This window comes from Podarcis filfolensis (assembly GCF_964270895.1).
Source record: "Podarcis filfolensis genome assembly, chromosome: 8".
NCBI lineage: Eukaryota > Metazoa > Chordata > Lepidosauria > Squamata > Lacertidae > Podarcis > Podarcis filfolensis.
Genome location: NC_139611.1, coordinates 42,234,579 through 42,260,313, shown reverse-complemented (window position 1 = coordinate 42,260,313; position 25,735 = coordinate 42,234,579). Strand labels below are relative to the sequence as shown.

At 50.5% G+C, this 25,735-nt stretch overlaps 2 protein-coding genes across 4 annotated transcripts; both read right to left on the bottom strand.

Annotated features, from left to right (window-relative positions):
* Positions 1-812: 812 nt before the first annotated feature.
* DEF8 (differentially expressed in FDCP 8 homolog) lies at positions 813-12,818 on the bottom strand. Of its 3 annotated transcripts, none has more exons than XM_083626334.1 (12): positions 12,604-12,818; positions 9,032-9,166; positions 7,978-8,078; positions 7,505-7,654; positions 6,591-6,732; positions 5,590-5,754; positions 4,214-4,341; positions 3,955-4,068; positions 3,676-3,756; positions 3,083-3,223; positions 1,866-1,975; positions 813-1,735 (listed from the first exon to the last, which is right to left on the bottom strand). In XM_083626334.1, exons 2-12 carry the CDS (start codon positions 9,153-9,155, stop codon positions 1,633-1,635), a joined length of 1,359 nt encoding a protein of 452 aa, XP_083482460.1. In that variant the 5' UTR covers positions 9,156-9,166; positions 12,604-12,818; the 3' UTR covers positions 813-1,632. The 3 variants fall into 3 exon arrangements, with proteins under 3 accessions (XP_083482460.1, XP_083482461.1, XP_083482462.1); XM_083626335.1 differs by lacking the exon at positions 12,604-12,818 and adding an exon at positions 12,234-12,286; XM_083626336.1 differs by lacking the exon at positions 3,955-4,068 and having other exon boundaries at positions 12,604-12,749.
* Positions 12,819-16,417: 3,599 nt separating this feature from the next.
* TUBB3 (tubulin beta 3 class III) lies at positions 16,418-24,507 on the bottom strand. Its single transcript, XM_083628307.1, has 4 exons — positions 24,350-24,507; positions 19,630-19,738; positions 18,607-18,717; positions 16,418-17,860 (listed from the first exon to the last, which is right to left on the bottom strand). The coding sequence occupies exons 1-4, from the start codon at positions 24,404-24,406 to the stop codon at positions 16,785-16,787; spliced, it is 1,353 nt and encodes a 450-aa protein (XP_083484433.1). The 5' UTR covers positions 24,407-24,507; the 3' UTR covers positions 16,418-16,784.
* Positions 24,508-25,735: the final 1,228 nt, after the last annotated feature.

Genomic DNA, 25,735 nt, shown 5'->3' with positions numbered 1-25,735 from the left:
CTATATGATAGTCTAGCTAGCCATTTTGTCAGTTGAGAGCAGGACTCTTTGGTTCTTACCTGGCTGCTAAATCTCATATGTACCTCGTCCCTTCTGTCCTAGTATGCCCAATAGGTTGTGGTAGGGCAAGGAAAGCTTTTTTGGTAACACTGTGTTGTGGTATCAAGCCAAAGGGAGCAGGACTATTGTGGTACCTGCTTGGCTGAGCCTAGGATAATAGCAGCTTTGTGATGTTAAAATAACTCTCTGTTCAACCAGCTGATAGAAGTTGAAACCCATGTTTCCTCTTCCCACATCCCTCTACAATCCATCTGAACTTGCACACGCCTACTTACCAGCTATGGACTTACATTTATGAAACAACTATAACAGATCACTTGGAGCTTTCAGACCACTGAATAAAATCATGTTACAGTTAACACAATTTACAGGCTCAGTTGCAAGTTACTGAGCTGCACACATACCAAAGATGAACCCGTTGTATTTGCAACTTCCTTGCACCTGAAGCTCCTTAGTTCAGATAGAGACAAAGGGGCTAAGGGCACCCCAAGAATGAAAAGCAGATAACTACCACATATGCATCACATTTTACAACATGGTCTCTGTTACTTGGACATGTGATCTCAAGTTAATTTATCTTAATAAGTAATAGCACTAGCTATCTGCCCTCACGTTATGTTTGGCCACAAACTGTCTTGAATATCTCCAGAGGATGCAACATTGAAGCCTTCCAGGAGAGGAAAAGGAAGGTAACATATTTGCAGAAGACAAGGTCTGTGCAGGCAGAACTTAAAATCATAGTAACGCAGCCAGAGTTTCACACGGCTTTATTTAAAGTGATTTTAGTGCTCGTGATAAATTACTGTGGTTGAAGTGCCCCACTCCAGTCTCTTCTCACTGGCTGTTGGGGCCTGTTCCAAGTTCATCATCCATCCAGTCCTTGTGTTGCCATCACCAAAAGCCATGGGGATGGTGAAGAAGAAAAGGGCATCTTCTCTTCTCTCCCACATACCCGATCTCCAGCACAGATACTTTATGCATCTAAGTTAGAGGGAATGAATTCTAGATATCATATCATCCCTAAGCCCACCTGCCTCGGATCATCTTCCATGCTGATGTATCACTGTCAAAACGGAAGCCACAGGGGCACTCTCAATGTCATGTGCCAGCATAGAGCGGTGGCGTTAATAAGCAACAGCTGAGGAAAGCTGCTAGCAAATGTTTCGCATCACAGTCAGTTGGCCCTTTCTCCAATGTTTTTCAGCCTAGCAGGATCTGCCATGAATAAACCCTGGCCCAAAAGCTTGTCCTCCTCACACCCAAAACCCTGTGTCCTGTGAGGACTGTGCTCTCTTGAACCCAGTCTCATGATTTCAGGTAGGGAGAGTCTGCAACGTTTGATGTGCTGAGCAGTCTCAAAGGCTCTTCTAGTGAGAGAGAGTCTAGGACACTTGTCCTGCAGCATCATTTCCCGGAACCTTTAGAGAAGCAATTCCCAGCTGCACTCCTGTGAAGGTTCTCCTCCTTGCCAATCTGGGTTGATCTCCTCCCAGGCAAGTACAGGTGAAACCCAGCATCCTGGGCTTGCCATGTTCCTTTGTGACATCTCCCTCCAGCCAAGGAAAGGCACCTCTAAGGCTGCAGCTCCACACTGGGGTCTCTGAGCAGCGACTGCTTTCTCAGATTTAGCCGAGCACACTTGGGACACGTTGTGGAGTTGTCATAATAACAGTCCCTGCAAAAGGAGACACAAAGGCTCGTCAGTTTCGTTCATCTGGATGAGAGGCAGGAGCTACCTCTCACTGCCTGACTTGAACCCACACATTTAGCACTGGCGCAAGCCAGATCATAGCTCTGGGGCTCACCTGTGGAAGACAGCTGAGCAGTCCATGCACATGGAGGTGTGGCTGTCAAAGGGAAAGAGCACATCCCCCTCTTTGCAGAGCTCACACACAAAACCCTTTGCTTGGCACCGCTGTAAGAATGAGAAAGGAAGGCCAGTGAGTCAGTTTCAGCTTCCACTGCCAGTGAACAGAGGTTGGGTGGAGTTGCTGGGCTCATAATGACACCATAGAGGTTTCCTGCTTGCTACTGGGTGCCTACAACACTAATACAACCACATGGGTGTGCTAATCTTGCAGAGGGGGAACTGCATTTTCCCCAACAGCAACATATTCTGGGGAAATGCCATGTACTATAAAGTGCTGCATTGAATGAAGAAGACATGGTGGGGGTAAAGATTTGTCTTTAAGATTAAGCAAATTATAAATATTCTTAAATAAATAAAATTATAAGATTATACATGAAAGAAACAAGTTTTCCTTCCTCTTATAGACTACCTGTCAGTAATGTATTTGTGTAATGCCAAAGGTCAGTACAATGTCTCAGAATATTAGAACTTGGGATCATGTGATGAAATTGATTCAGGGCAGACAAAATATGGTCCACCATCATACAGCATATGCTGTAAGGAACTCCACTACCACAAGATGGGTGATGATGGCTATCAGTTTAGAGGGCTTTAAAGAGGGTTTAGACAAATTCACGGAGGTGGAAAACGGGCCTGTCAATTGCTAAGAATCACAGTAACATAAGAACAGCTCTGCTGGATCAGACCAAAAGTGTAACTAGTCTAGCACCCCTTTTACTAGAAGCCAATCAGATGGCTCAAGGAAGCCCACAGACAGGTCAGGAGCACAACACAGCACTCTCCAACTCTTGTTCCTCAGCAACATGCCTTCAGAGGCATGGTTCCTCTGATCCTGGAGATAGCATAGAGCCACCCTGACTAGTAGCTAGATGTGGCTTGAAGTGAAAGAGGACAGGGCTCCTTCACTGGGCATTTTAGGAGATGTATGTTGTCCTACATAATGTTAAAACTGCTGAGGGATGACCCTTTTTGCACCTGACCATCCTGCTACTGGCCACGGCTAGCTTTGTCCATGAATTTGCCCGATTCCCTTTTATCACTACTTCAATTGGTGGCCATCGCCATTATCCTGTAGCAGTAAATTTCAGAGTTTAATAATGCACAGTATAAAGCAATACCAGTACTTCTGAATGCCAATTGCTGAACCCTCACCTCACAATCCAGTTTGATGTGTTTGGCAAAGAGCGTGTGGGTCTCAGTAAGGGAGCAGCTGAGGCGCCCAGCATTGATGTCAATCAGGTCTTGCAGCGAGTACATGTCGTCATTCTCCACAAAGTGTTGCCGATCCTGCAGCTGAAGGGAGAGCACGATTGCTTATTGTCCGCCACAACCGGATGAATTTGGGGCAGAGGGCAAGACAAAGCATGGAACTGCAAGTGGGGTATGAGTAAAGAACTCAAAGGCCCCTCTGTTTAATGGTTGTCCCTTGAATGCCTGCTGAAAACATCCCGGCCTCCCCAAGCATTTTTAGAGTTAACGTGGTTCAGTTTTGGTCATTTGTTCTGTATTTTAAGGCTTTACCATTTTTTTTGAGATTTATCATATACCACTGATAAATATTTTTTGAATGAGCAGGCCATTTAGAAATATGCTTATAAACAAATGAAATCCTCAAGCCACCTGGTTTTATGTGTAAAGGAGGCTAAGCACATAAACGCCCAACGTTTTGTAAGTGGTCCCCTATACTGGGCTTAAAATGGACATAAGAGAAAACTGCAGCTGGCTGGTCCATCGCTCCTCCTGACCTGGAGCAAGAGCCGAGCCTCCATAGCTTCCTTGCAGGTGATGAAGTACGGTTTCATAAGGAGAATGTCCTGGCGCAGCTTCTGCAAAGGGAGAGGGAGAGAAAGACTCCCTTGAAACACTTGGTCAGGCAGTCTTTCCCCAGTAATGTGAACCTCTCTTTTGGGTGCTAGAATATCAGTACAGGACACATCTCATTCGAACCCCAAATACTTCCCCATGCACACATCAAGAAGAGGTTTCAGGCCAAGTGTACCCTCTCAGACTCCTCCTATGCTCACCCGGATCTCCACCAGCTCCTCAACATAGTTGAACAGAAGAGGGTTAATCTCACGCAGTTTGAGTACCGGCCGTGACACCATCAGGGCAAGGTAGCGCATGCTGCACCGAGATACCTGGAAATCACAGTGACCAATTAAGGATGGACAACAGTGGCAACAGCAATGGGGTTCCCCATCCCTGCTCTGTCCTCTTCTAATGCCACTCGCTACAACTTCTGACAACAGAAGGCCTTTGGTATTGGGAAACTTGAGCACAGACCTTGCGGGGTTCAAAGTCCCAGTTGTGGATGACCCTGGCAGGGATGACAGCTTGGTCGTTCCAGTGGCAGTTGCTACAGTAATAGAGGCCAGTGTAGTCACACTGCCGGGCCTCGCTTGGAACTCCCCCTGCAGCGGGACAGAGGGAAAAAGGCAGGTCAGTCGAGGTAAGCAGCACTATCTTCAAAACTCCCAAGAGGTTGGGCAGAACTCTGGCAACAAATGGCCAGTAAGGTTTAGAGCCACTAAAAGCAGTCCTGTCTACCCTGACTGGCAGCAATGCAGCTCACAGCTACAGGGCTTTCCAAGCTTTCTGCTGCTGGGATCCCTTGACTAGAGGTGCCTTGGCTCACAGCTGGGACTCCTGACATGCGAAGGATTCACTCTGCTCCTGTGCTGCACTTCCAGCCCACTAAATCCTGCCCCTTTGGAGTCCTTGTCCAAGCTGCAGAGCTCTGAGCAAAACGACTCAGCCATGCCTGCATGAACCAGCAAAAGGGTAAGATTGCACCATTCATTTAAAAACAAAAATAACCCTGCATGAATGTGCACAGGTCATACCATGGACTTACAGATCGCTGTAAAAGTTTTCTAGGCGAGAAGGGAAGGGAGGGCAACAAGCAGTTGCCACTAAAATGCATGCCAAATCTCAGCTGGATAATTCACCAACTTACAAAATAATTATGGGAAAACATGGGTCAGATTGACCTCCGTTTACTGTTTGACGACAACTACCCTCTGTCCCAGCATCAGACGGCAAAGCCGGCTGAGTCTCATGGGAGTTTTAGTCCAAGACTGGTTTAAGTCCTCACAGCTAGTGCCTGGAGAGGTTCCAGAAGTGGGGTGGTGGGAATCTGACCATGACTCATGGCACTTTCCCTCGGTCCATGTGGGCATACGGAAGGGGCAGAGAAGGCACCCTACAGGCTCCAGAAGGTTTAGGTCAGAGCTGGGGCACTGGATCTGGCCAGCAAACCAGACCCTTTATATCCCCTGCTCTCTCACAGGCAAAGTTTGAAAGGGTGGGCAGGGCCACTCACCCATCAATCATCCAGCATAACAATGGTGTCAGGTGGCCCTTTTTGCCTGCATGGCCAAGCAGCTGATTGTTGGAGCTTGCACAGTAATGCACATGGAGTTATGCAAAGCCCAACAATCAGCTGCTTGTGGTCAGCTGCAAAATACCATGCAGAGGGCTTTGCAGGTGCTGCTGGCCAGCTGTTTGGCCCACAAAACCCCTCTGGACCAGCCACATCTTTACCTGCCCCACACCTGACATCAAGTGTCCGACAGGTGGGCCAAATTAAGCCTGGTGAGCCAGGGGTTCCCCCTTCCCCTGGTCTGGATAGCCCCAGCCAGTCTCGCCCCAACACTTACTGAGAGAGATGGGCACCCGGCACTCAGCGCAGCGGTAGTCCTGGCTGTCCAACCCTGTCTCTGGGCAGATGCTGAGCTCATACTCAGCCTGGTGGCTGACCTTGGAGCGGACACATGGCTTGGTGATGAGGTTCAGGCACTTGCTATGGCAGCGATAGGAACAACCTGGGGAGGAAAAAGAGGAAAGCATGAGGAAGCCACAGGGCCCCAACAGCAGCAGTCCTCCCCCCGTATCTCCTCTCTAAAGGTCTCTCCGGGGACACTTCACAACAGGACTTCAAGCTAATTCACAGAGGGCTTGAAAACTCTAAGTTGTGTGCCAGGGAGTTCCACAGGACATAAAAAGACAGTACTGCATAAAAAGAGACAATATCCATGGCAGGTAGAATAAGATTTAGGCCCTACAGGATCTTCCCCACTTAGCCTAGGAAGAACTCACAGTGCTTCTGCTTCCTGATAGGCAGAACAATGAGGAGGCCAACAGGAATGAGGAGGGAGAGTAATATTTGTGCCCTCCTAAAAGGATGAGGCCAGAACACTTGTTGGTAGGTATTTTTTCACTGCACTGCAGAATCCAGGCCATGCTGCATCCAGAATAAGACTTTATTTCAAGCATCTGCTTTGAATTTCTATCCAGTTCATGCAGACAACTTTCTTCTGGCGACAGAGCCTCAAAGTAGGTAGTCTTCCAGGTATTGCTGGAGTCCAACTCCTATCAGCCCTGGTCAGCATGGCCAATGATCAGGCATGATGGGAGCTGTAGTCTAGCAATATCTGGGAGGGCCACAGGTTACACACTTGGTCCTTTTCAGCCATGTCTTCACCTGCCCTATATTTGGGTGTGGCTTGGGGGAAATGGCCTCACAGGACCCCTGCCCCCTGCCACTAGGCCAGAGGTTCCCCACCGCTGCTCTGGAAGGAGGAACAGCAATTGATCTCCCATTGGAGCTCCTCCTACTCCTTGTCCCCAGGGGAGGGGATGTGGGTGTGTGGCTTCTCACCTGTGCAGGTATACCAGGTCTGGAGGAGTCCCCAGATGATGGTGCTGCACTTGTCACAGGTCTGCTTCACACTCTTGCTCTTCTCCTTGTAGAAGCGATGCTCCAGAATCACCCGGATGTTGGGTTCATCCTCACTGGGATCCTGCAATAGGGAAAGGCAGGCCACATAGGGATGTTCAATCATGGCCCCCAACAAGGGCCTTGTGATTTTATCCTCCCTCTCTCCCCACTTCTGGAAGTCCAAGCCATGCTGTGCCCTTCCCCACTGCCCAAAGGGCTGCAAAACAACTACAAAAAAGGAGAATTATTTAAAGCAATTGTGGGGTGGGGAGCCAGTGGCCATTTAAGCACTGCTGAACTCCAGCTCCCACCACCCTTGCGCTTTGGCCATATCAGATGATAGGGCTGATCAGAGTTGGAGTCCAACAACAACAGCTGGATGACCCCCATAGGTGTTCCACCCCTGGGCTCACCCTGTAGATAGCAATAAAGATATCTTTAAAACAGCTAGATCTTAAACAGAAAGCCAGCATGGTGTAGTGGCTAAGTTGAGATTTGCTGCGGCTCAGCCTTGCTGGGGGCTATGCCCTCTGATCTAGAAGCCCAGAGATGCAGGGTGGGGGATTGTCTCATCTCATACTGAGGCTTTTGAGCAACATGGCTGAGCAGAGATTCAGCTGGTGCATCTAAGGTCTACAGCAATCCTGCATCCAGCCCAGCATGCTGGCTCTCATGATCATACGATGCACCTGCAAGCTTGCCACCCACTACAAATTTTGCACCTTGAACTAAAGCAAGAAACTAAAGCAAGTCTTGGATTTGTCACTCCTCTGGCAGCAAGAAGACGCCAGAGCTCTATCCCTCAAGCCCATCCTGTGGTTAGGACATGCCCCTCTACAAGCCTGTCTGTGCACCTTCAGCTCCTGGAGTTTGAGCCGCAGATGGATGAGCCGCACTACGGCATCTTTTTGCTTCTCTGAGTTATCAGGGAGCTCCAAAATCCTCTGCTTGCACTCTTCAATTGCCTGTCGCAGCTGCTCGACATCAGAGGCCAGGAACAAGCCCTGCAAAGGAAGAGCAGATCACCAAGGGACTGTCAGTTTAGAGGCAGAGGGACAACCTTGACTGCCCGCCCCCATAGCCAAGCGGTCTAGGCAGGCCATATCCTTGTGGCCCCAGTGATCTGGTGGAGCCAGAGAGGTGGCCTGCTCTGCAAGGCCGGGAATGGTGGGCTGCCTGCTTAATGTTTGGTGTTAAGGGTGGGGATTTTGGATTGGCATCAGGGATTTTAAGTGCTGCTTTTCTACAGATATGTAAAAGTCTTTAGGTACAATTGGGGGGGGGGCAGCAAGGCCAGAATGCAGAAGCATCCCTCCTTCCTCCTCACCACTGGGCGCGAGAAGTGATCCTCTGCCAGACCCAAGTCCATGGTGCGCTCTGAACACTGGAACTCAGCCTCCTCCTCGGGGGACAAGCCCAGCCTCAAGCCTACAAGGAGCAAAGAGAAGCAAAAGTGTCAGGACGGAAGAGAATTGCAACATTCCCTCCCTCCCTCTCACACACAAACACCGGCTTGCCTGGGTCTCATTCCCCACAACAAGAAGCCACCCAAAGCTGTGTAAGGGAAACTCTGTGTCCAGTTTCTTGAAAGAATGTATGAGGAGCTGCTACGCACAGCCATGTCTCTAGCCATGGTGACTATGCTCTGCCTCCACAGCCAGAGGCAGCAATGCTTCTGAATACCAGTTGCTGAAAACCACTGGGATGTGTGTGTGTGTGTGTTGCTCTTGTACACAGATCCTGCTTGCATCTGGTTGGCCTCGTGAGAACAGGATGCTGGACCAGATGAGCCACTGGCCTGACTCAGCAGGTTCTTCTTATGTAGGGATCAGAACTACCTGCCTAGGTCCAAATCTGTTCTTGCCCCCTGCCTTTCCTCCAGCTCCTCTTTTTCTGTGGCTAGGAGGTCCATGTCAGAAAGGGGTCACCTCATTTCTCCACCAAGGGAAGGAAGTAGCTTTCATAGAAGTTATCTGGAGGGTGAACCATGTCCCCTCCTACTCATTGAATTTGAAACGCCACAGTCTCCCGTCTTCCTCCATGCCCACGAGACCAAAAGGAGTCTTGGTGACTGTGGTGTTGATTCTGAGGTTATACAGGGCTTCACTTGAACTATATATATGAAAAGTACCAGATATTTACATGCCAAAGGGCTTTAGGTACAAATCTCAGCACCTGCATTTCAAAGGATTGCAGGAAGCAGGAGCAGACAAGGCCAGAGACTTTGGACAGCATCTGTAAGCCTGAGCAGATGGCACTGGCCCAAAAGACGCTCTGCAAATACACAGATGCCCCCTCTTCTTAAGTGGGTCTAACTTCAAGCTTCAATATTACGCCCTTATGAACCCTACCCAAGGGGAGAACTCAGCTGCCTTACTCACCTTTCTGCTGAAACTCCTCTCCAGTCTCCCCAGTCTTCTGGTCAGGCTGGCTTTGCAGCGGGGCCTTGTTGAACGGGTTGAGGTGGCCCTGCCGGAAACGAGCCAGCTTCTCGTCATATTCCATAGCAGTCCGACCTGCCAAAGCCACACACAGAAGCCAAGGTGAGGGGCTAGAGGTGTCACACGTTAGGACTAGGCAGACCCCACTCCTGGTGTAGACAAGTTGGCTTGTCTGCTCCTCATAAGGGCCCAGACCAGCCAGAAGCCACTCAGGATGGTGTCTCCCATATGGCTCCTGCCTTCATAGGCACCTTCTCAGGCTTGTTTGTCCCCCAGATGGTAGTAAAGCCAGTTCTGCAGCCTTTGATGGCTACACAATAACTGTGCAGAGTCATGCAGGCATCCAGCCGGGCAGCTCCTGTGCATCAGTCAGGTGTCATCCCTTCCTGCACAATGATGTCACTGCCAGTTCCTTCCTGGAATCCCCAAGAACTCCAGTGGACAGCACAGCTAGGCAAACTTTGGCCACTTTGAGTCTATATCAAACTTCCCCAACCTGGTGCCCTTCAGACATCTGTGGTCATATTTGCTACCACTCTTACTCACAGTAGGCCCCTCAAAGTTAATGGACATGACCACCAATTATAATGGGTGTACTCTGAGTAGGACTTAGCTGAATACAATCCTTTGTGCTGTGCTGGCTGGGACTGATGGTAGTTGTAATCCAAAACACCCAGAGGCCACCAGGTTGAGGAACAGGGTCTAAAATTAGCAGGGCACCAGGCGCATTTTGCACCTAAAGATTCCCCATTTGCAAGCACCTCAAAAAGTCTGGGTGCCATTTTTTGTGCCTGGCTGACACTCAAGGATTACAGAAATGTATGTGCTTTGAAGCCTTGAAGTATATGTTAAGGATAGACAATATGTTAAGGAGTTTAACAATAAAGGGTAGAATATTTTGAAAACTGAAGTACGGTACCAATATTTTTATTGTAAACCCCAAATTAAACATATATTAACAATTTCTGCTAAAATGTTATATTAACAATGTGTCACTTATGAGAATTGCATATTAGTTCATGCTTATCAAAATAATAAATTAAAAGTGCCCACAACCCAGGAGCCATTTGGCTCCTAAGTTTTCTATCCCAGTTTCTAACACTGTTGACGAAGAGTAGTTCACATGGCCAAGACCACCATATGATGCATACAACCACACTTGCTTGAGAGACTACTTTTTATATGTAACCATGCTTAGCCTTCCTCTTTGGGAATTGGAGCCTCCAACAATGGAGTTGTCCATAACATCACATGACCACTGATGGTTATCTAGGGACCCTCAGAGAAGGGCTAGTAAGAAAGCCAGCTAAATGAATTTGAAACCAGCATGACATCAATCAGCCTTGTCTCATTGTCCCTTGATGGCAAGGAATCAGTTGGTGGGGTGACAACCATACAAAAATTATTATCATTATTAGGATAACTATTATCAAAGAAATACAGATTTCCAAGCATGTTATTGTACAAATCCCTTTTTACCATTCTGTTCCAACTTCCCTACTGAGATTTAAGTGCATATATGAGAACCTTCCATTAACTGCTCTTCCCTTCTGTCTCATGCTCTAAGGAACCTTTAAAATGACATCATCTTCACTTTGTTGGGCTATTAGCACCTTCCCTTTACTAACCACCGGAAACAACTCAAATAGAATCCAAGAAGCCTTTTTTTCATCATGAAGACATTGATAATTGAGCTCTAAGGTTGTCCACATCACTTTAGAAAAGTGATGTTTGCTTTGTTCTAAGGCATTTTTTTAAAAAAGAAAAACCTCCTGCTTCCAGCTCAGCTTTATTCTGCTGGTTGTTTGTGTTGTTTTTTTAGATGCTGCTATTTTAGTTTTCTAGGTGTATAGAATTTAACATTTACAACCTCAGGGTTGTATAATTTTGTGTCTTTAATATGATGTGAACAGCCTGAAAGGCAATCTACAAATAGTGAAATAAACAAAATAAAATATAAGCAGCAGGGGAAAAAATCTGGCTGACTTTAAAATCTTTTTCTTTTTGAAAAATGAGTAAACCTGATGAAACACCTCAGTTTGTGCTACATATAACATTATACTTTGAAGAACACATTAAACCAGCCTTCATCAACTTGGTGCCCTCCAGATGCCCGCAACAGCAGTGCTCACTGAGGCTAATGAAAATTGTAGTGCAAAACACCTGGTATGGCACTGTTGGTTGCACGCTTATAGGAATATACAAAGGAGTAAGACAATTGGTACATATGGCTCAGTACTGTCTACACTGACTGGCAGCTGCTATCCAAGGGCTCAGATTAAGGAGCCTTTTGCATCCCTCCCTAGAGATACCATCAGGGATTGGACCTGGGGTCTTCTGCATGCAAAGCAGATGCTCTAACCACTGAGCAGATGCTCCTGCCAAAGCAACTGGTGGGCTCTTGTCTTAGCCTACTTTTCTGTAAATAATCAGATGGCAAGGCCAGTGTACCAGCAAACCCATTACCACAGCTTAGAAAGCATCCTTTGTCCCACATTCTGCACCTACCGATCACATGAGGCTGTTAGTGTCCAAGGTGCTCACCACATGCACACATGCACACTTGGTGCAGCAGCAAAAGCTGGCACAGAGGGCATTTCCAGGCACCCAAAGCAGCATGAAAGAACAGATGCAGAAGGCAGAGAGGCAACTGTGGAAGTGCAGAGAACTGAGTGTCTTGGGGCTCCTCTGTGAGAATCAGGGGAGCAGAAATGGGGAACTGCAGAGCCAAGAGAGGAGCCCCAAAGGCCACCCCCTCCTGTCACCCGCGACCAGAGTGTATCTGGATATTAAGCCACACTTTCAAGGCAGGGAGATTGAGGTTTTTCAGCCCTAAATGGCCTTCCACGTCCTTTCTCTTTCGTTTGGCGTACGTTTCGAAACGGGTTTTCACAGGCTTTGCCTTTCAGATTCGTGCTTTTTTGGAAGAGGCTGCGAGAGGCCTCGGGCGGGTGAAAACAACGAAAACAAACGCAGAGATCCCTGGGAGGGGATCTCTAGATCAGAAGGGGCCCATAACTGAATTATTATTATGGGGGGGGGAGAGAGAGAGAGAGGCGCGAAGGGCGGTCCCAGAGGGAGGGCACGACCAGGAGCGAAGCCAGAGGGCTTCAGCAAGTGAGCCAGGCTGCACGCTCAAGACCTGCTGTGTCCCACCGGGCGGCGAAGTCTCTTGCCGGGTCGAAGGAGGGAAGAGGGTCCTGCGTGGGGAGCAGTAGAGCCAGAGCTCGAGGCGCGGGAGGGGAAGGAGGTGCAGGGCTTTTTTCTCCCACTTTCGAGGGTGGGGGTGGGGAGCCGCGTCCTCAAGCAACCCCGAGCCGCTTCCTACCCCGCCTCAATCGACCTGAAAGGTTGGCAGACGGGGAAACCGAGGCTCCCCGGAGACCCGAGGCGACGGCGAGGGGCGCAGCGAGAGAGGGGAGCACCTAACACCCCCCACTCCGCGACCCCAGGGACCCCCTTTCCCGAGGGGGAGAAGCCCGGAAGAGCCCCCTGCGCTCCGCGGCCCTTACCTGCGCGCCCATGGGGGTGGGTGGGGGGGATGCGGCCTGGCCCGGCCCGGCTGCCCGCGCCTCTGCCCGGCCCGGACGCGCCGTTTCTTCGGCTCGCTACATGGCAACTCGGCGGGGCGCCCCCAGCCAAGCCTTGGCCAGCGACGAGCGCCGCCTAAACAGGCCCGAGCGGACCTGCCCGCTGCTGCCCCCGCGCGGCATGGAGGAGCCGCGGCACGGCGGCGCCTCCAAGGCCCGGGAGGGGGCGCCGCTGCAGAAAGGCCTGCGGGTCCCTTTGCAGGGCCCGAGACAAGCCCTTGTAAATTGAAAAGGAGATACGCTTCGCAGAGGGAAGGGGGCTCGGCATCCTGGCTCGGAGCAGCCCGCTTCCCTGCAGTGCAGACCGCGCAAGCCCTGAGCAAAGACAGCTGTCAGTCCTCCCTCAAACAAGACCTCGACTACGGACAGTCTTTGACTAATGTAAAAACATCAGGGCAGAAGTACTGGGAGCCCTTGTCCGCGGCCACCGCCCCATTTCATTTAATTGATTTGCACGATGGGATCCCTTCTGACTTTTCTTGAGAGGTCCTGAAAAAAGGGAGTGAATAAAAGTTCTAGATGTGTAGGGAGTCTGTGTCTGTCTCGCTAGAGAGGCCCGAGAGAGCCCTTCCCAAGGATATGCAAGGACAAGGAGAAAGGAGGATGGGATGGTCTTTGTGGCTGGAGCATGACCCCCCGGCAAACCCCGAAGGTGGTCCACGCCAGGCAGGGCCCACAAAAGGCAGGGTGCAAATGCCAAGAAACAAGCCGAGGCTCCTGAAAGGTCCTGGTGCTTCTTGCGACCGGTAAAGGGCAGGGAACATGTCACTCTCTCTGCTCAAAAGCCAGCCTACCAGGCCGTCGTTACATTGGTGAACAGCTTACATAGCTGTGGGGGCACTTGTGGTTACGTCAGATATCTTTTATGGCTTTGAGAAAGGGTTTCTCATTTTGCTTTCTTTTGTTTCTATTCATGTTAAGTAGTAAGATTTCACTATATAAGCCCATCCTGTTGCAGTGCATTTATAATACACAAATTATATATGTATAGAAAAATAACCCAAAGTTGTAGGTAGAAAGTTCCCCTTTACATTTCGAGTTGGGGCTAAAATCTCCATGCATGAGGAAGGTAACAGGTTCAATCCCTGGTGTCTCCAGGTATGGGAGAGAGATTCCTGCCTGAAATCCCAGAGAGCTGTGAATCAGTGTAAGCAATATTGAGCTAGATGGATCAATATCCTGACTCAGTATATGGTGGCTTCTTGTGTTCCCTGGGGAAGTGTCATAAACTTAGTGGTAGAGCATATGTTTTGCAGGCAGGCAGCCTGTGCTAGGCCCAGGAGTAAGCCAAGTAACGCGGTCCAGGTCTGGTCCCAAATCCAAGGGTTCCGCGAGGAGTCAGTTTGACAGGGCCAAGGCAGGACACGAGGCAGGAAACCAGGCAAGGCACAGGATCACAGGCAGGTTCTGGCAAACAGCAACGTTGCTCCCTCAACCTGGGGCGGGGTCCAGCAGCCTTTTATCTCTGTCGGGGTCCTGATCCCCCAGTGACTCACCTCCCTGTCTTGCCCAAAGGTGCGCACTCCTCCTGTGAGTACTCAGGTCTCTCCTTCTCTCAGACCTCAGCCTCTGCAGCTTGAGAGATGTCGATGGGTTACTAGATCCAGAGGCCGCCTCAGCCTCTCCTGACCCAACTGGTAGTGGAGCAGCTGTAAGTGATTGCGCAGCTGAAGGCAATGAGGTAATCCCTGCATCTGGAGCCAGGGCAGGCTCAGGCCCCTGACTCAGCCCAGCTGGTGCTTGTTGCAGGGGAACCTGTGCAGACTGGGGCTCTTCAGAATCAGGCCCCAGACTTGGTTCAGATGCCACCTGAGGCAAAGGATCTGGTGTGAACTGAGACTCCTCTGGCTCTGGCTCCAAGTCCCAGGCCATCACACAGCCTGAGGTTCAATCAGAAGCATCTTGGTGTCTGGCAGGAAATAAACCCCTTGCGTCTGAAAACCTTGGGAGCTGTAGAGTCTACAGTGCTGAGCTAGATGGCAGAATGACTCAGAATAAGGCACCTTCCTGAAAATGCCAGTGTGGCAGGTTAAAGGGTGCAGAATACACCATTGGACCTCAGCAATGTTGGGTGGGTCCCAGGAGGCATCTTTGATATGGTGCTGCTGAGGGCCATCCTGCAGGACACTGCTCAGAAGGAACTTCCAGAAAGACTGCCATAGTCTGCAGCAGCAGGACCATACAGTAGTAAGGTAGAAAAGATGAACTGCTATCCTAGAGTCTTCAACCTGGTGGTCTCCAGATGTCGTTGGACTAAAGCTCCCATCAGCGCTATGGGAGTTGTAATCCAACAATGTCTGGAGACCACCAGGTTGGTGAAGGCTGGTTCAACTGGATTCCAAGAGTGATCATAGCTTCAGGTTATTCTGTGGTAAGTTACATAGGTGGTCCACTGTTGTAGCAAACATTTGAATCTTAGCAGTTGTCATTAGAGGCAGGAGTGTGTTCTTTCCAGTGCAAAACTATCTTACTATTTTTGGGGTAAGGTCTGCATTCTGCCAGGTGTCATGCCCATCAGCCATGTAGGTGAAGTGTTAGAATAGGCTGTTCCACCACCCTGAAGACATCTGGTGTGCTGCACACATCACTGAGCCAATCCTCACTTTAGGATTCGCCCCGCAGATCACAGCTGCTGCCAAGAGCCAGCCTTCTCACTAGGCATTTCTTGAGGCTCAGCTAACTGAGGGGCCCATTGAGAGGAGTCACACCAGTGTCACAACACCCGCAGGCAAGTGCTCATTCCTAACCATCTGCCACCCAAGTGGGAAGCTGCACATTGTCTCTCTCTTGACCCAGTCCCACAAATCCTGTGGCACAACTTATGGCCTATATAAGCACATTCAGGTGAGAGGGGGGTTCTTGGCCAAAGGCTCACCATGTGCTGAAGCCAGCCCTGTGAGTAAATCAGTTCTTAAGCAGAGCCAGATGCGCAGCTACCTCCTGCAGCAGTGGCCATTTCATAGCTCCTCCCAGCTTGACCCCAGGATCTGGGAGGCAACTGTTCTAAGCATAGCAGTGGTGTTAAATCATTTTAGATGCTGGACTTCATGGCCCTCCTGCTCATAGAGGAATGTGTTACTTACTTTCCAATTATGGCAAGGCCATTCCATTGCATGTAGGGGACCTCCCACTCATTCTGCTGATAAGAGGGGAGGCCTGAATTTCTATCCCAAAGTGCACCCCTCTTTGAATATGAAGCTGTTTTCATTAGTAACCACTGATTGGCCTGCATGAAAGTGTCAAAAGTTGTTGTTGTTGTTGTTGTTGTTGTTGTTGTTGTTGTTGTTGTGTATGTTTAAAGTGACCACCCCAAGTGCAATTGCTGAATTTCTCTGGTTGGAAACACTGCAAGGTGTATAGTTCAAAAGCCAAGCCTGGACCTTGATGCTTGCCCTCAGCTGCCAAGCAACACTGTGTTTGATTGACTTCCAGCTGGTGTTTGCCTTCTAGTCCAGTGTTCTTCAATCTGGTGCCCTCTAGATGTTTTGGATTCCAACCCACATCACCCCTGACCCGTGACTGTGCTAGCTGGGGCTGAGGGAAGGTGTAGTCCAAAGCACCAGGAAGACACCAGCTTGTGGAAGGCTGCACTAGACAGACACACACCAACACTCTCCAAGGGAGTGGTTGTGCCACACCACAACATTCATTCAGTTCCTTTACCCAGCACTCCAACCCCTCCCCACTTCACAAACATGCTCCCCTATCCCAAATGAGAGAAAGGGGACACCCAAGATGCTGGACAGCAATAGATTTATTAAGTATTCCAAAACATAAAAATAGACACAGACCAGTAAAAAATAAAGACCAGGGCCCTTGAAGTTATCAAAGTCATGGACAGAGGGAGCTGCACTAACTTATAAGACTTGGGGGCAAAGGAGAGGGAATATAGGGCGGAGGGGGGGAGAGGAGGAGGAGGAGGAAGGGGGTTAAATACTGAACAGCTTTTAAGTTTTGGAACCCTTGAATCAGAAGCAACTAGAAGCTGGTTGTCTACAACTCAGCAAATGAGTAGCAAAGATGGACGGCGATGAACGACAGGCCCATGTCACTGCTTGGCTCTCACTGGGAGGAACCCAAGCGCTGCCTGTGGCCCCAGCCCTTCACTTGGCACCCTGGGCTTCCGATTCCTCCTCGTCATCTTCATACATCTCTCCTTCCTCTTCGGCTGTCGCATCCTGGTACTGCTGGTACTCCGAGACGAGGTCGTTCATGTTGCTCTCGGCCTCTGTGAACTCCATCTCATCCATGCCCTCACCGGTGTACCAGTGGAGGAAGGCCTTGCGCCGGAACATGGCCGTGAACTGCTCCGAGATGCGCTTGAAGAGCTCCTGGATGGCTGTGCTGTTGCCAATGAAGGTGGAGGACATCTTGAGGCCCCGGGGAGGGATGTCGCACACAGCCACCTTGACGTTGTTGGGTATCCACTCCACGAAATAGCTGCTGTTCTTGCTCTGGATGGCTAGCATCTGCTCATCCACCTCCTTCATGGACATGCGGCCCCGGAAGACGGTGGCCACCGTGAGGTAGCGGCCATGGCGGGGGTCGCAAGCGGCCATCATATTCTTGGCGTCAAACATCTGCTGGGTGAGCTCGGGGACAGTGAGGGCTCGGTACTGCTGGCTCCCGCGGGCCGTCAGCGGAGCAAAACCCGGCATGAAGAAATGGAGGCGAGGGAAGGGCACCATGTTGACGGCCAGTTTGCGGAGGTCGGCATTGAGCTGCCCTGGGAATCTCAGGGAGGTGGTGACGCCACTCATGGTGGCGGAAACAAGGTGGTTGAGGTCTCCGTAGGTGGGCGTGGCCAGCTTGAGGGTCCTGAAGCAGATGTCATAGAGGGCTTCATTGTCAATGCAGTAGGTCTCGTCTGTGTTTTCCACCAGCTGGTGGATGGACAAGGTAGCATTGTAGGGTTCCACCACAGTGTCAGACACTTTGGGGGAAGGCACCACACTAAAAGTGTTCATGATCCGGTCGGGGTATTCTTCACGGACTTTGCTAATGAGGAGAGTCCCCATGCCAGACCCCGTACCCCCACCCAGGGAATGAGTGAGCTGGAAGCCCTGTAGACAGTCGCAGTTCTCACACTCTTTTCGCACTACATCCAAGACGGAATCCACCAGCTCAGCGCCTTCTGTGTAATGACCCTTTGCCCAGTTGTTCCCAGCGCCACTTTGTCCTGTGAAGGAAGAGACACCAACACCATCTTGTGTAGCAACCAGCACTGATCTGTGTGCCCTGTCCTGTCAACTGGGGAAGGTACAGATCTACTCATCCCTATGGCATAACATTCAGGGACACCCGTTACCTTTTGACCAATCAGAGTTTGAAATTTTTGAAAGCCCACCAGACTTAAGTAAAAAAAAGAAAAGTACGCGACAATAGCTTGCTGTGCCACTTTTAACTTCCTCCATTTGTAGCTCTTGTAAGATTCTCATTAACTGGAGACTTAAAATGCCCAGAGAAATGGGGCAGTGACTGGCACAGGAAGAGCCTATAAAGCAGGAGTTGTGTGGGGAGCACAGAGGTTAGAGGCCAAGCATACAAATTAGGTGTGCATGGAGTCTGCTGAAGATGTTTGCCTTTTGATTTTAGCTTATATGTTTGAAGCACCTGTATGAGCCTTTAGAAATAAAGATGTATTAGGCAGCAGCAAGCTGTGATCAAGGAGTGGAGATTCTCTACCCTGGAAAGAATCTAACCTAACCCATTCCTTAAAAGCCAGCTGCCCCGTCCCAAGATTTCCAGCTTTCCTTGCCTGCAGCTCCAAAAACCTCGAAATACTACAGCTTAGTATTAGTTATGCAAGTCTGAGGTCAAACTGTGCTATTTCTTTGGCTTAAAACTGGATGACATCTGAGAGAAGCTATGATAGAGAGAAAAGGGAAAAGAGTCAGGCAGCAGAAGAAAGCAGAGACACAATACCAAAGATGAAGTTGTCTGGTCTGAAGAGGTGCCCAAAAGCACCTGAACGAACACTGTCCATGGTGCCAGGCTCCAGGTCCACCAGGATAGCACGAGGAACATATTTGTGAGCTGGAAAACACAAAGGAAGATTTGTCTTCATTGCAATCAGCCAGAGAGACAACCTTGCTGATTTACAACAGGAACTATTGTCTTGGGGGGGTGATTATAAGATTCCTGATCTCCCACATCATCTCCCTTCCTTGTACCCGTTTGGCAGGATGCTCACCAAAGCCAAAATTGGGCACTGCTCGACATCAGGCTCCCACCTAGCCTTTTCAGATGTTCTTGCCCAACAATCCAGGGAATCCTTTACCAAGGAGACTATACTGTGGGGCTGAGCTTCTTTATCTCTTCCTCTAAACTAGGGATGGGGAATCTGTAGCAACTCTCCGGAGGTTGTTGGACTCCAACTCCCATCAGCCACAACCAGGGTAGTCAGTTGTCAGAGCTGATGGGCATTGTGGAGTATCTGGAATGCCACAGGCTTCCCCACCATCACTGCTGCCTTAACTCATTCTCCTGTTAGTGTTATGCTTAAAGGATGCATGCTCAAAGCAGCCTGGCCTTGACCCATGACCAGAGAGACCCATGTCCCCCAAGGCAGTGTTCAGTACCAGCCATGTAATTTCCAGGCCTGCTATTCAAATCTGTAGCGTTCTGCCTCAAAAGAGGACTAGGCTGGTCAACAAAGGCGACAAGGAAAAATACCTTTTGCAATGTTGCTGCAAAACTGGGTGTGATCCAGGATGAGAGTGGCAGCCCTGGGATGCTTTTCCCTCACTCGGAAGGAGGTGGCAGATTGGATGGCATACTCTATGCTGCTACAAGTGCTTAAGGGAAGGGCCATTGTCATCTGCTTGGAATGGTGAAAACCTTCCAGTTTCATTTCTGAGAGGAAGCCAGGAGGAAGTTTCTTGGTATACCAGAATATCCCTGCCTATCAGGAAGAACAGTCAGGTCTGGGGTAGGAGCACAACTTACAAGAGGCTTCATTGTAATAAACGCTGATCCTTTCCAGCTGCAGGTCAGAGTCACCGACATAGTTCCCACTGGGGTCTATACCATGCTCATCACTGATCACCTCCCAGAACTGAAAGAAGAGTGGAGAGGGGGAGATAGAAAGAATTAACATTTCTACCTGTTAAGTCAGCTAAAGAATTGGACATTTTTTGTTTTATACCATTAGAAACAAAGGAAATTCCCACCCGCATTGGGCTGTTTAGCTTTTTCATTATCCACACTGAGGGAAAGCATTCTGAGTTGATCTGCTGCTGGGCTATCATACTGGGCTAAGTGGAGCACCGACCTTATCCTGTAAATCTTATCCAGTATGCCACTCCTTGTGTGAGTGCAAGCAGTTCTTTTGGATGTGGGGGGGTGCTTAACTGAATGACATATAGATAGCCAGTGTGGTACAAGCTGTTAAGAGTATTGGACTGGGACATGGGAGACCAGGGTTCAAATCTCTGCTCAGTCAGGAAGCTCACTGGGTGATCTTGGGCCATCACATCTCAGCCTAACCTACCTCACAGGGTTGTTGTGAGGATAAAATGGAGAGGAGGAGAGCCAAGTACATCCCTTTGAACAACACAAAGATGGGATAGAAATAAATACACAAATAAATTTGATTTGCTACTCACAAGTGCCAAGTAGCACTGCATCAGCAGCTGTAGCTGCGTTTGGTAGTTGAAGGTTGCTAAGAGCCCTTTCTGCAAAGCCATCCTTGAGAGGGCTCTCTCACCAGCCTACAGTGAGACCCAGAGCAGAAACGCTTCGTTCTTGCAAGCGCTGTGTGCTGTTCTAGGGATCTGGCCATGGTGCTGAAACCATGGCCTCTTGCTACCTTAAAGATACTGCTTTCCTAGCTTTGTTTCTTGGAATCTACACCGCAGTAAAGGAGACAGAGAAGCAGCCATTTGGCTGAGCTTTTAGTATTTTAAGGCTGCTGAAAGTGAGAACATTCAGACGGGGTATTGCCGCACGTCAAAACTCCTGCCCTCATCTGGCGTGTTTAGCCATGAAGACAAAGGTAGAGGCAAGAGTTGATCAGGCTGTTGTACACATTTTGACAAGCAACACAGCATTTTGCTTTGGGAATAAGCTACAAGGAAAAGCAGCTAAATTTGTGCAGAGTCATCTCACCGGCAAATAAGCACATGACTTCGCACTGCTGGTTATTGGTGCAAACTTATTACGAGCCACAGCACTACGCAGACTGCAGCAAGAGCACTCTATCTCCCTTAGGAGGGACAGCTGCTAATGATGCATTTTCCAGAACTTTTTACCTTGGAACTAATTGCTTCTTGCAAGCAAGGGCTAAGCTGTATTCCTAGAGGACGACAGAGAGGGCTTCTTTTTGTGGAGCTTTTCACTAACGGAAGGACTTTCTGTTTTAACAAGGCAGTGAGGAGGACAGGAGAAAAAGGCTTGTTTACAGCAATCTATAGGAGACTGCTCAGTCCTTGCTAAATTAGTTTGAACAATGCAGGAGGGGGGGGAGAGAGAAAGGAAGATGCATGCCATGAATGCTAACCATCTCCAGTGGACAGAGCTTTAATTACCAGGGAGCTCCCACTACTAAGAGGACAAATTGAAATTGATGGCAAGGTCAGGAAGACTGTAAACACAATGGCGTCAGCCACATGCCACAAGGCTGATCCCCCCTGAGCCCAATGCAAAAAGATCTGCCTTGAGAAGGCCTCTTCACCAATGAATTGTTTCTAAAAATGAAGCAGATCTGGAAAGTGATATAATCCTATACATGCAGAGGTGGCCCAAGGTTACTCAGTGACGGAAGTGAGACTAAGCCCTAGGACTGCAAACAGATGCAAGGGTCAAGCCCTGTTGTCAATTCATTTGGTCTCATTTGACTTGGAACAGGCTGAGTCAAATTCAAATCCCTGGCTCAGCCATAAAGCTCACTGCATGGGTCTTACAAGGGTCCCCCCCAAGCCTGCCATACAAATTTGCTGAGAGAATGAAATGGATAACAATCTGCCGTACTCTGCCCTTAGCTCCATGGAAGGGAAGACTCAGATGTGAAAAAGTGACTGTCATCTCTTTTTTTTCCAAATTAACTCCTGCCCATATTCTGAGAGGTTTCAAAGGAACACCAATGCATAATTAAGTGAACTGTCCATCTTAAGGCATGAATAAAGCATAGTTCTTTGTCGTGGCACAGGCATTGCTTAAGAGACGGCTTCTGAAATCAACACCCTGGATTTGGCAGCAGAATTCTCTGGGGCATACCGTATCTAGAGTGATGCAGGAATCCAAATAGGTTAAATAAAGTTGTTCTTATTTTAGAAAAAGAGAAAAAGAACAATCCTTAAATATCTCAGGGGCTGCCAAGCCAGGCTTCCATACCAAAGCCAGCTTCTATCCTGTGTTGATCAGATGTGTCAATTACAGAACCTGTGAGTTTACAATGAATTATTCATGCAGATTAGCATATGCATGAGTCTGCTTAGGTAAACTATGCAGAAAGCTAGCCTCCAGCATCACCGCCCCAACTGATGATTGCCTGTCCCCAAATCCCTGACTCAGGAGCAGCAAGATAGTGGAGAACCCTATTCCCTTGCCTTAGTAACCCAGTTTCAGGGAAGATTGCAACAGAACCCAAGGTTGTCTCAGATCATGTGAAATCCATTCAACTTCCTTTGGTTTTCCACAGGATTCCATGTTCAGCATTTGAGGGTGGAGGATAGAAAACACCCTGTGTCTTTTTTTTTTTTTTAAAGAGGAGAATGTTCCTTTCTGAGAATCTCAAGTACAATCCTGGGCATTTTCACTTCCTTGCTGCAGAAGGTGTGGCTAACCCACCTCTTCCTCAGGAGACATGTGGCGAGGCTGCCACAGACTTGGAGCTCTGAGTGGTGGTGGGAAGAGACTGGCAGTCTTTCAAGGTTCATTATTCAGCTTCTTAAATAGCTTACTGGCTGTGGGTGAGTAGCAGGTGCTCTTCATACCCCTCGCCCACCTCCCTGCATCCAGCATAATGACCAGACTATCCCTCTCTCCTAAGTGGGGTGGGGGAGAGGCAAGGGAGCTCCCAGCCCCAGCTGCAGAAGAGCTCCAGAGGGCTGATTTGATTTCAGCCTGCTGTGCTGCTACCCTGCCCCACAGGGATAGAGCATTAAGTGGTACAATCACACTGCAGCAGGCTGGCCTTCCTTTTTATTCGGAGCAGGCACAGATGTCTGGTTTTGAAGGGTGGAGGAGAGAAGAGCAGGGAGAGAGCGGGGGGGGGGGTTGACTTAATGGATTATTAGCTGTCTTTGTGACACTAAGTCATGGCAGCAGGTGTCTCCTGGGAAAGCAGAAACTGAAAACCCATTTGAGAGACCCCCTATTTTTGCAGGATTGTTCATTTCCCTTTGGACATTTCCCCTAACAAACAAAAATAAGACCATCCCTTGCTGCCCAGAGAGAGGGTGCTCCCTGTTTCTCTCCCTGGCCCAATTGCACCAGCCAAGAGCAGCCATTTCACTTAACAAATAGTTAGGAAAAAACTGCCCCATCAAGAAACAGGAGGGGATCCTGTCATGACATCAAACATTCTGTTTGTTTCATATATCAGAAGATGCCACAGGACGCTCAGAATCCCCACACCTCTTTGTCTCCAGGAGTGGACAACTCTTCACCATTGTGTCCTGCATTACCTGAAGCTGCAAGTGGAAGGGGAGGCGAAGATGCTTTGTCCAGGGGTGGGGGCATCACAGGCTGAAATCTGTTTACCTTCCATCTGTCATCCACAGAACCACTTGGCAAAGGGAGGAAAAGGCTCCTGAAAGTCTTTAGAAATAGCCATTCTCCTGAACCCAATGGGACAAGAAGACAGGGCAAAAAAAGGTGGCCCCGCCCTTCCCCTGCAGAAGCAGGGCTGAAATGTTGCCCCATAGCAGACTGAAGGAGGGGAGAGAGGCATTACCACTCCCCATAGAGAAAAGGTGGGAAAGGAGTGTAAACAAATAGCCAGATCACCCAAGTTGCCTCCTGACCTAGCCAAGGTTACAGCAGGAACTTGCAAGGTCACAGGCAGAGGGAAGGGTTTCTTTGTTCTAAGAGAATCAGGAGGGTCCCCTGCTTCCTGGGTGTGGCAGCCCCCTTGCCTGGATGGGCGTGGCGGAGGGGGCGGGAGGAAGACCACTCCTTCCTTTTGTCTCCCATCAGAAGCGCCAACAACAAAGGGTGACCACGGGCCTCTGACAGCCGCGTCAGGATGCCCAGGGCGGACTTTTTAGGAGACGCTGGCCTGGGCCACCTACTGGCTAGCCGCCAAGAAGGCAAAGGAGTGCCTTTCCTAGGGAGCCGGAGGGCACTTTCACCTCCTGCAGGAGGCTCTGCCCCGCAGCCCTGGGGTGCCTCCACGCCCACAGCAGGGCGGGGGGAGACTAGGCCACAACAAAGGCGCCGCCGCTGCCAGCGCAGGGCACGCCCCACCCCGGTCCCAAGCCAGGGAACCGGCCCCACCGCCTTGGCGAGATGACACCTGGCTACCTCGCCCGGATCTAGGGCAAGGGGAGCGGCAGAGCAGCCGGGCGCCTCGTCGGCGCAACGCTTGGCTCTTTTCCAGGGGGCCCGCAACGTGCCGGGCAGGATCAGCCAGGGAGCCCCCAAGTCCCGTTGGAGGAGCCGTCGGGGGGCGGCGGGGAGCTCCGCAGCCCCAGCAGCGCGCGTCTCCGCCTCCCCATGCCTTTACCTTGGCTCCGATCTGGTTGCCGCACTGGCCCGCCTGGATGTGCACGATCTCCCTCATGCTGGTGCGGCTGGTGCTACGGGGGGGCGGCTGCGGGCAGGCAGGCGGGTGGGTGGGCGGCGGCTGCAGCTGGCGGAGCGGCTGGCGGAGGCGTCCAGGCTGCTGCCGGCGGGTTTTATAGGCGCCTCCCGCTGCACCCAGGCCGGGGCGCTGACGTCAGCGCCGGCGCCGCGGCCAATCAGGAGGCGCCGCCGCAAAATACTGCAACATCCCTGCAGCATCAGCACCAGCAGCGCATCCCTCAGCGCCGTCCAGAGCCGCGCTGCCTGGCACAAAGCGGGCGGCCAGGCTGGGGCAGGGAAAGGCCCGCGCTCCCTCCGCCCCGCCCCGGCATTGAGGAAAAGGCCCGTGCAAAAGAAAAGGCCCAGGGGAGGCGGCTGATGCAGGAGGCATCCCAGGCCGTTGCCTGAAGCGACTTGGAGATTCACATCCCAGAGTGGGCGGGTGGGGCCTGCCTTCGTCGGCCGCTGCGGTACCTCGGGGTGCGTGAGGGGAAGAGCCACTTTCCTGGGATGTCTCTTGGGTGGGGGGCATCTTTGTTATCAGGTCTCAAGTTTCAGCCTCGCCCCAGCCCTGCATTTGCCTTTGATGGCCTCGGACGGGGTCGCCAAACCATCCTTCCTTGGCGCGCCTCTTTCCTTATTCCCCAGCCAGACAGTAGCGCTCTGCTTTGTGACTGGGGGCTTCTCCGCTTGTCTTGATATCACGCCCGCCCACCCAGCCCTTTGAATACAGATATATATATATATATTTCAAGGGGCCATCCTGCATTGAAGCTCTGTGTATTTTGCTGACGTTGGGGTGCTTTTAACAATCGGTTTTGAACACGCGTGTTTCCTTCCAGTGAGGCTCGGATGATGGGCGCTTCCTTCGAACCTTTTGCCGCTTGGCCAACTCTTTGCCCGCAGCTTCTGCGCTCTCCTGCTGCTGACTAACTGCCAGCTGAGCGAACCCCCCTGACTCAGCAGTGCCCAGCCCGCCCCTGCCCGCTGGGTGGGGCCTCGTCGTGGGTCTCTCTTCCTCGGCTGCTTGCAATTTGCAAGGGGCAACTGAAGGCCATCCAACCGGGAACAAGGGCGGAGAGCTATGGGGGCTACGGGCGATGGGGTATCGCCTAAGTGGGGGGAGATGGTGCGGGTGGTGGTTGGGAAAGTTGGCAGAACAAAAGCCCCTTCGCGGTCCCAGGTGCGCAGGAGGAGAGAGCGAGGAGGCTCCCCGCCCGCCTCCCCTTTGTTCAGCCAGCTCGGGCAGGAAGCTGCCTCTCCCTACTCTCCCCCTTTTCCTGGGTGGGGAGATGGGGAGGGGCCCCACAGATCTGTTTCCTGTCAT

Bases quoted from the DNA above. Each gene is read 5' to 3' on its own strand.
- DEF8 (XM_083626334.1), bottom strand. From the start codon at position 9,155: ATGGAATATGACGAGAAGCTGGCTCGTTTCCGGCAGGGCCACCTCAAC. The intron at 5,755-6,590 runs GTGAGAAGCCAC...TTTCCTCCCCAG, and splicing joins GACCTGGTATACCTGCACAG to GTTGTTCCTATCGCTGCCAT. The intron at 3,757-3,954 runs GTGAGCATAGGA...CTCCCTTTGCAG, and splicing joins AGGAGCTGGTGGAGATCCGG to AAGCTGCGCCAGGACATTCT.
- TUBB3 (XM_083628307.1), bottom strand. From the start codon at position 24,406: ATGAGGGAGATCGTGCACATCCAGGCGGGCCAGTGCGGCAACCAGATC. The intron at 19,739-24,349 runs GTAAAGGCATGG...CTCTTCTTTCAG, and splicing joins GCAACCAGATCGGAGCCAAG to TTCTGGGAGGTGATCAGTGA. The intron at 18,718-19,629 runs GTAAGTTGTGCT...TGTGTTTTCCAG, and splicing joins TTATTACAATGAAGCCTCTT to CTCACAAATATGTTCCTCGT.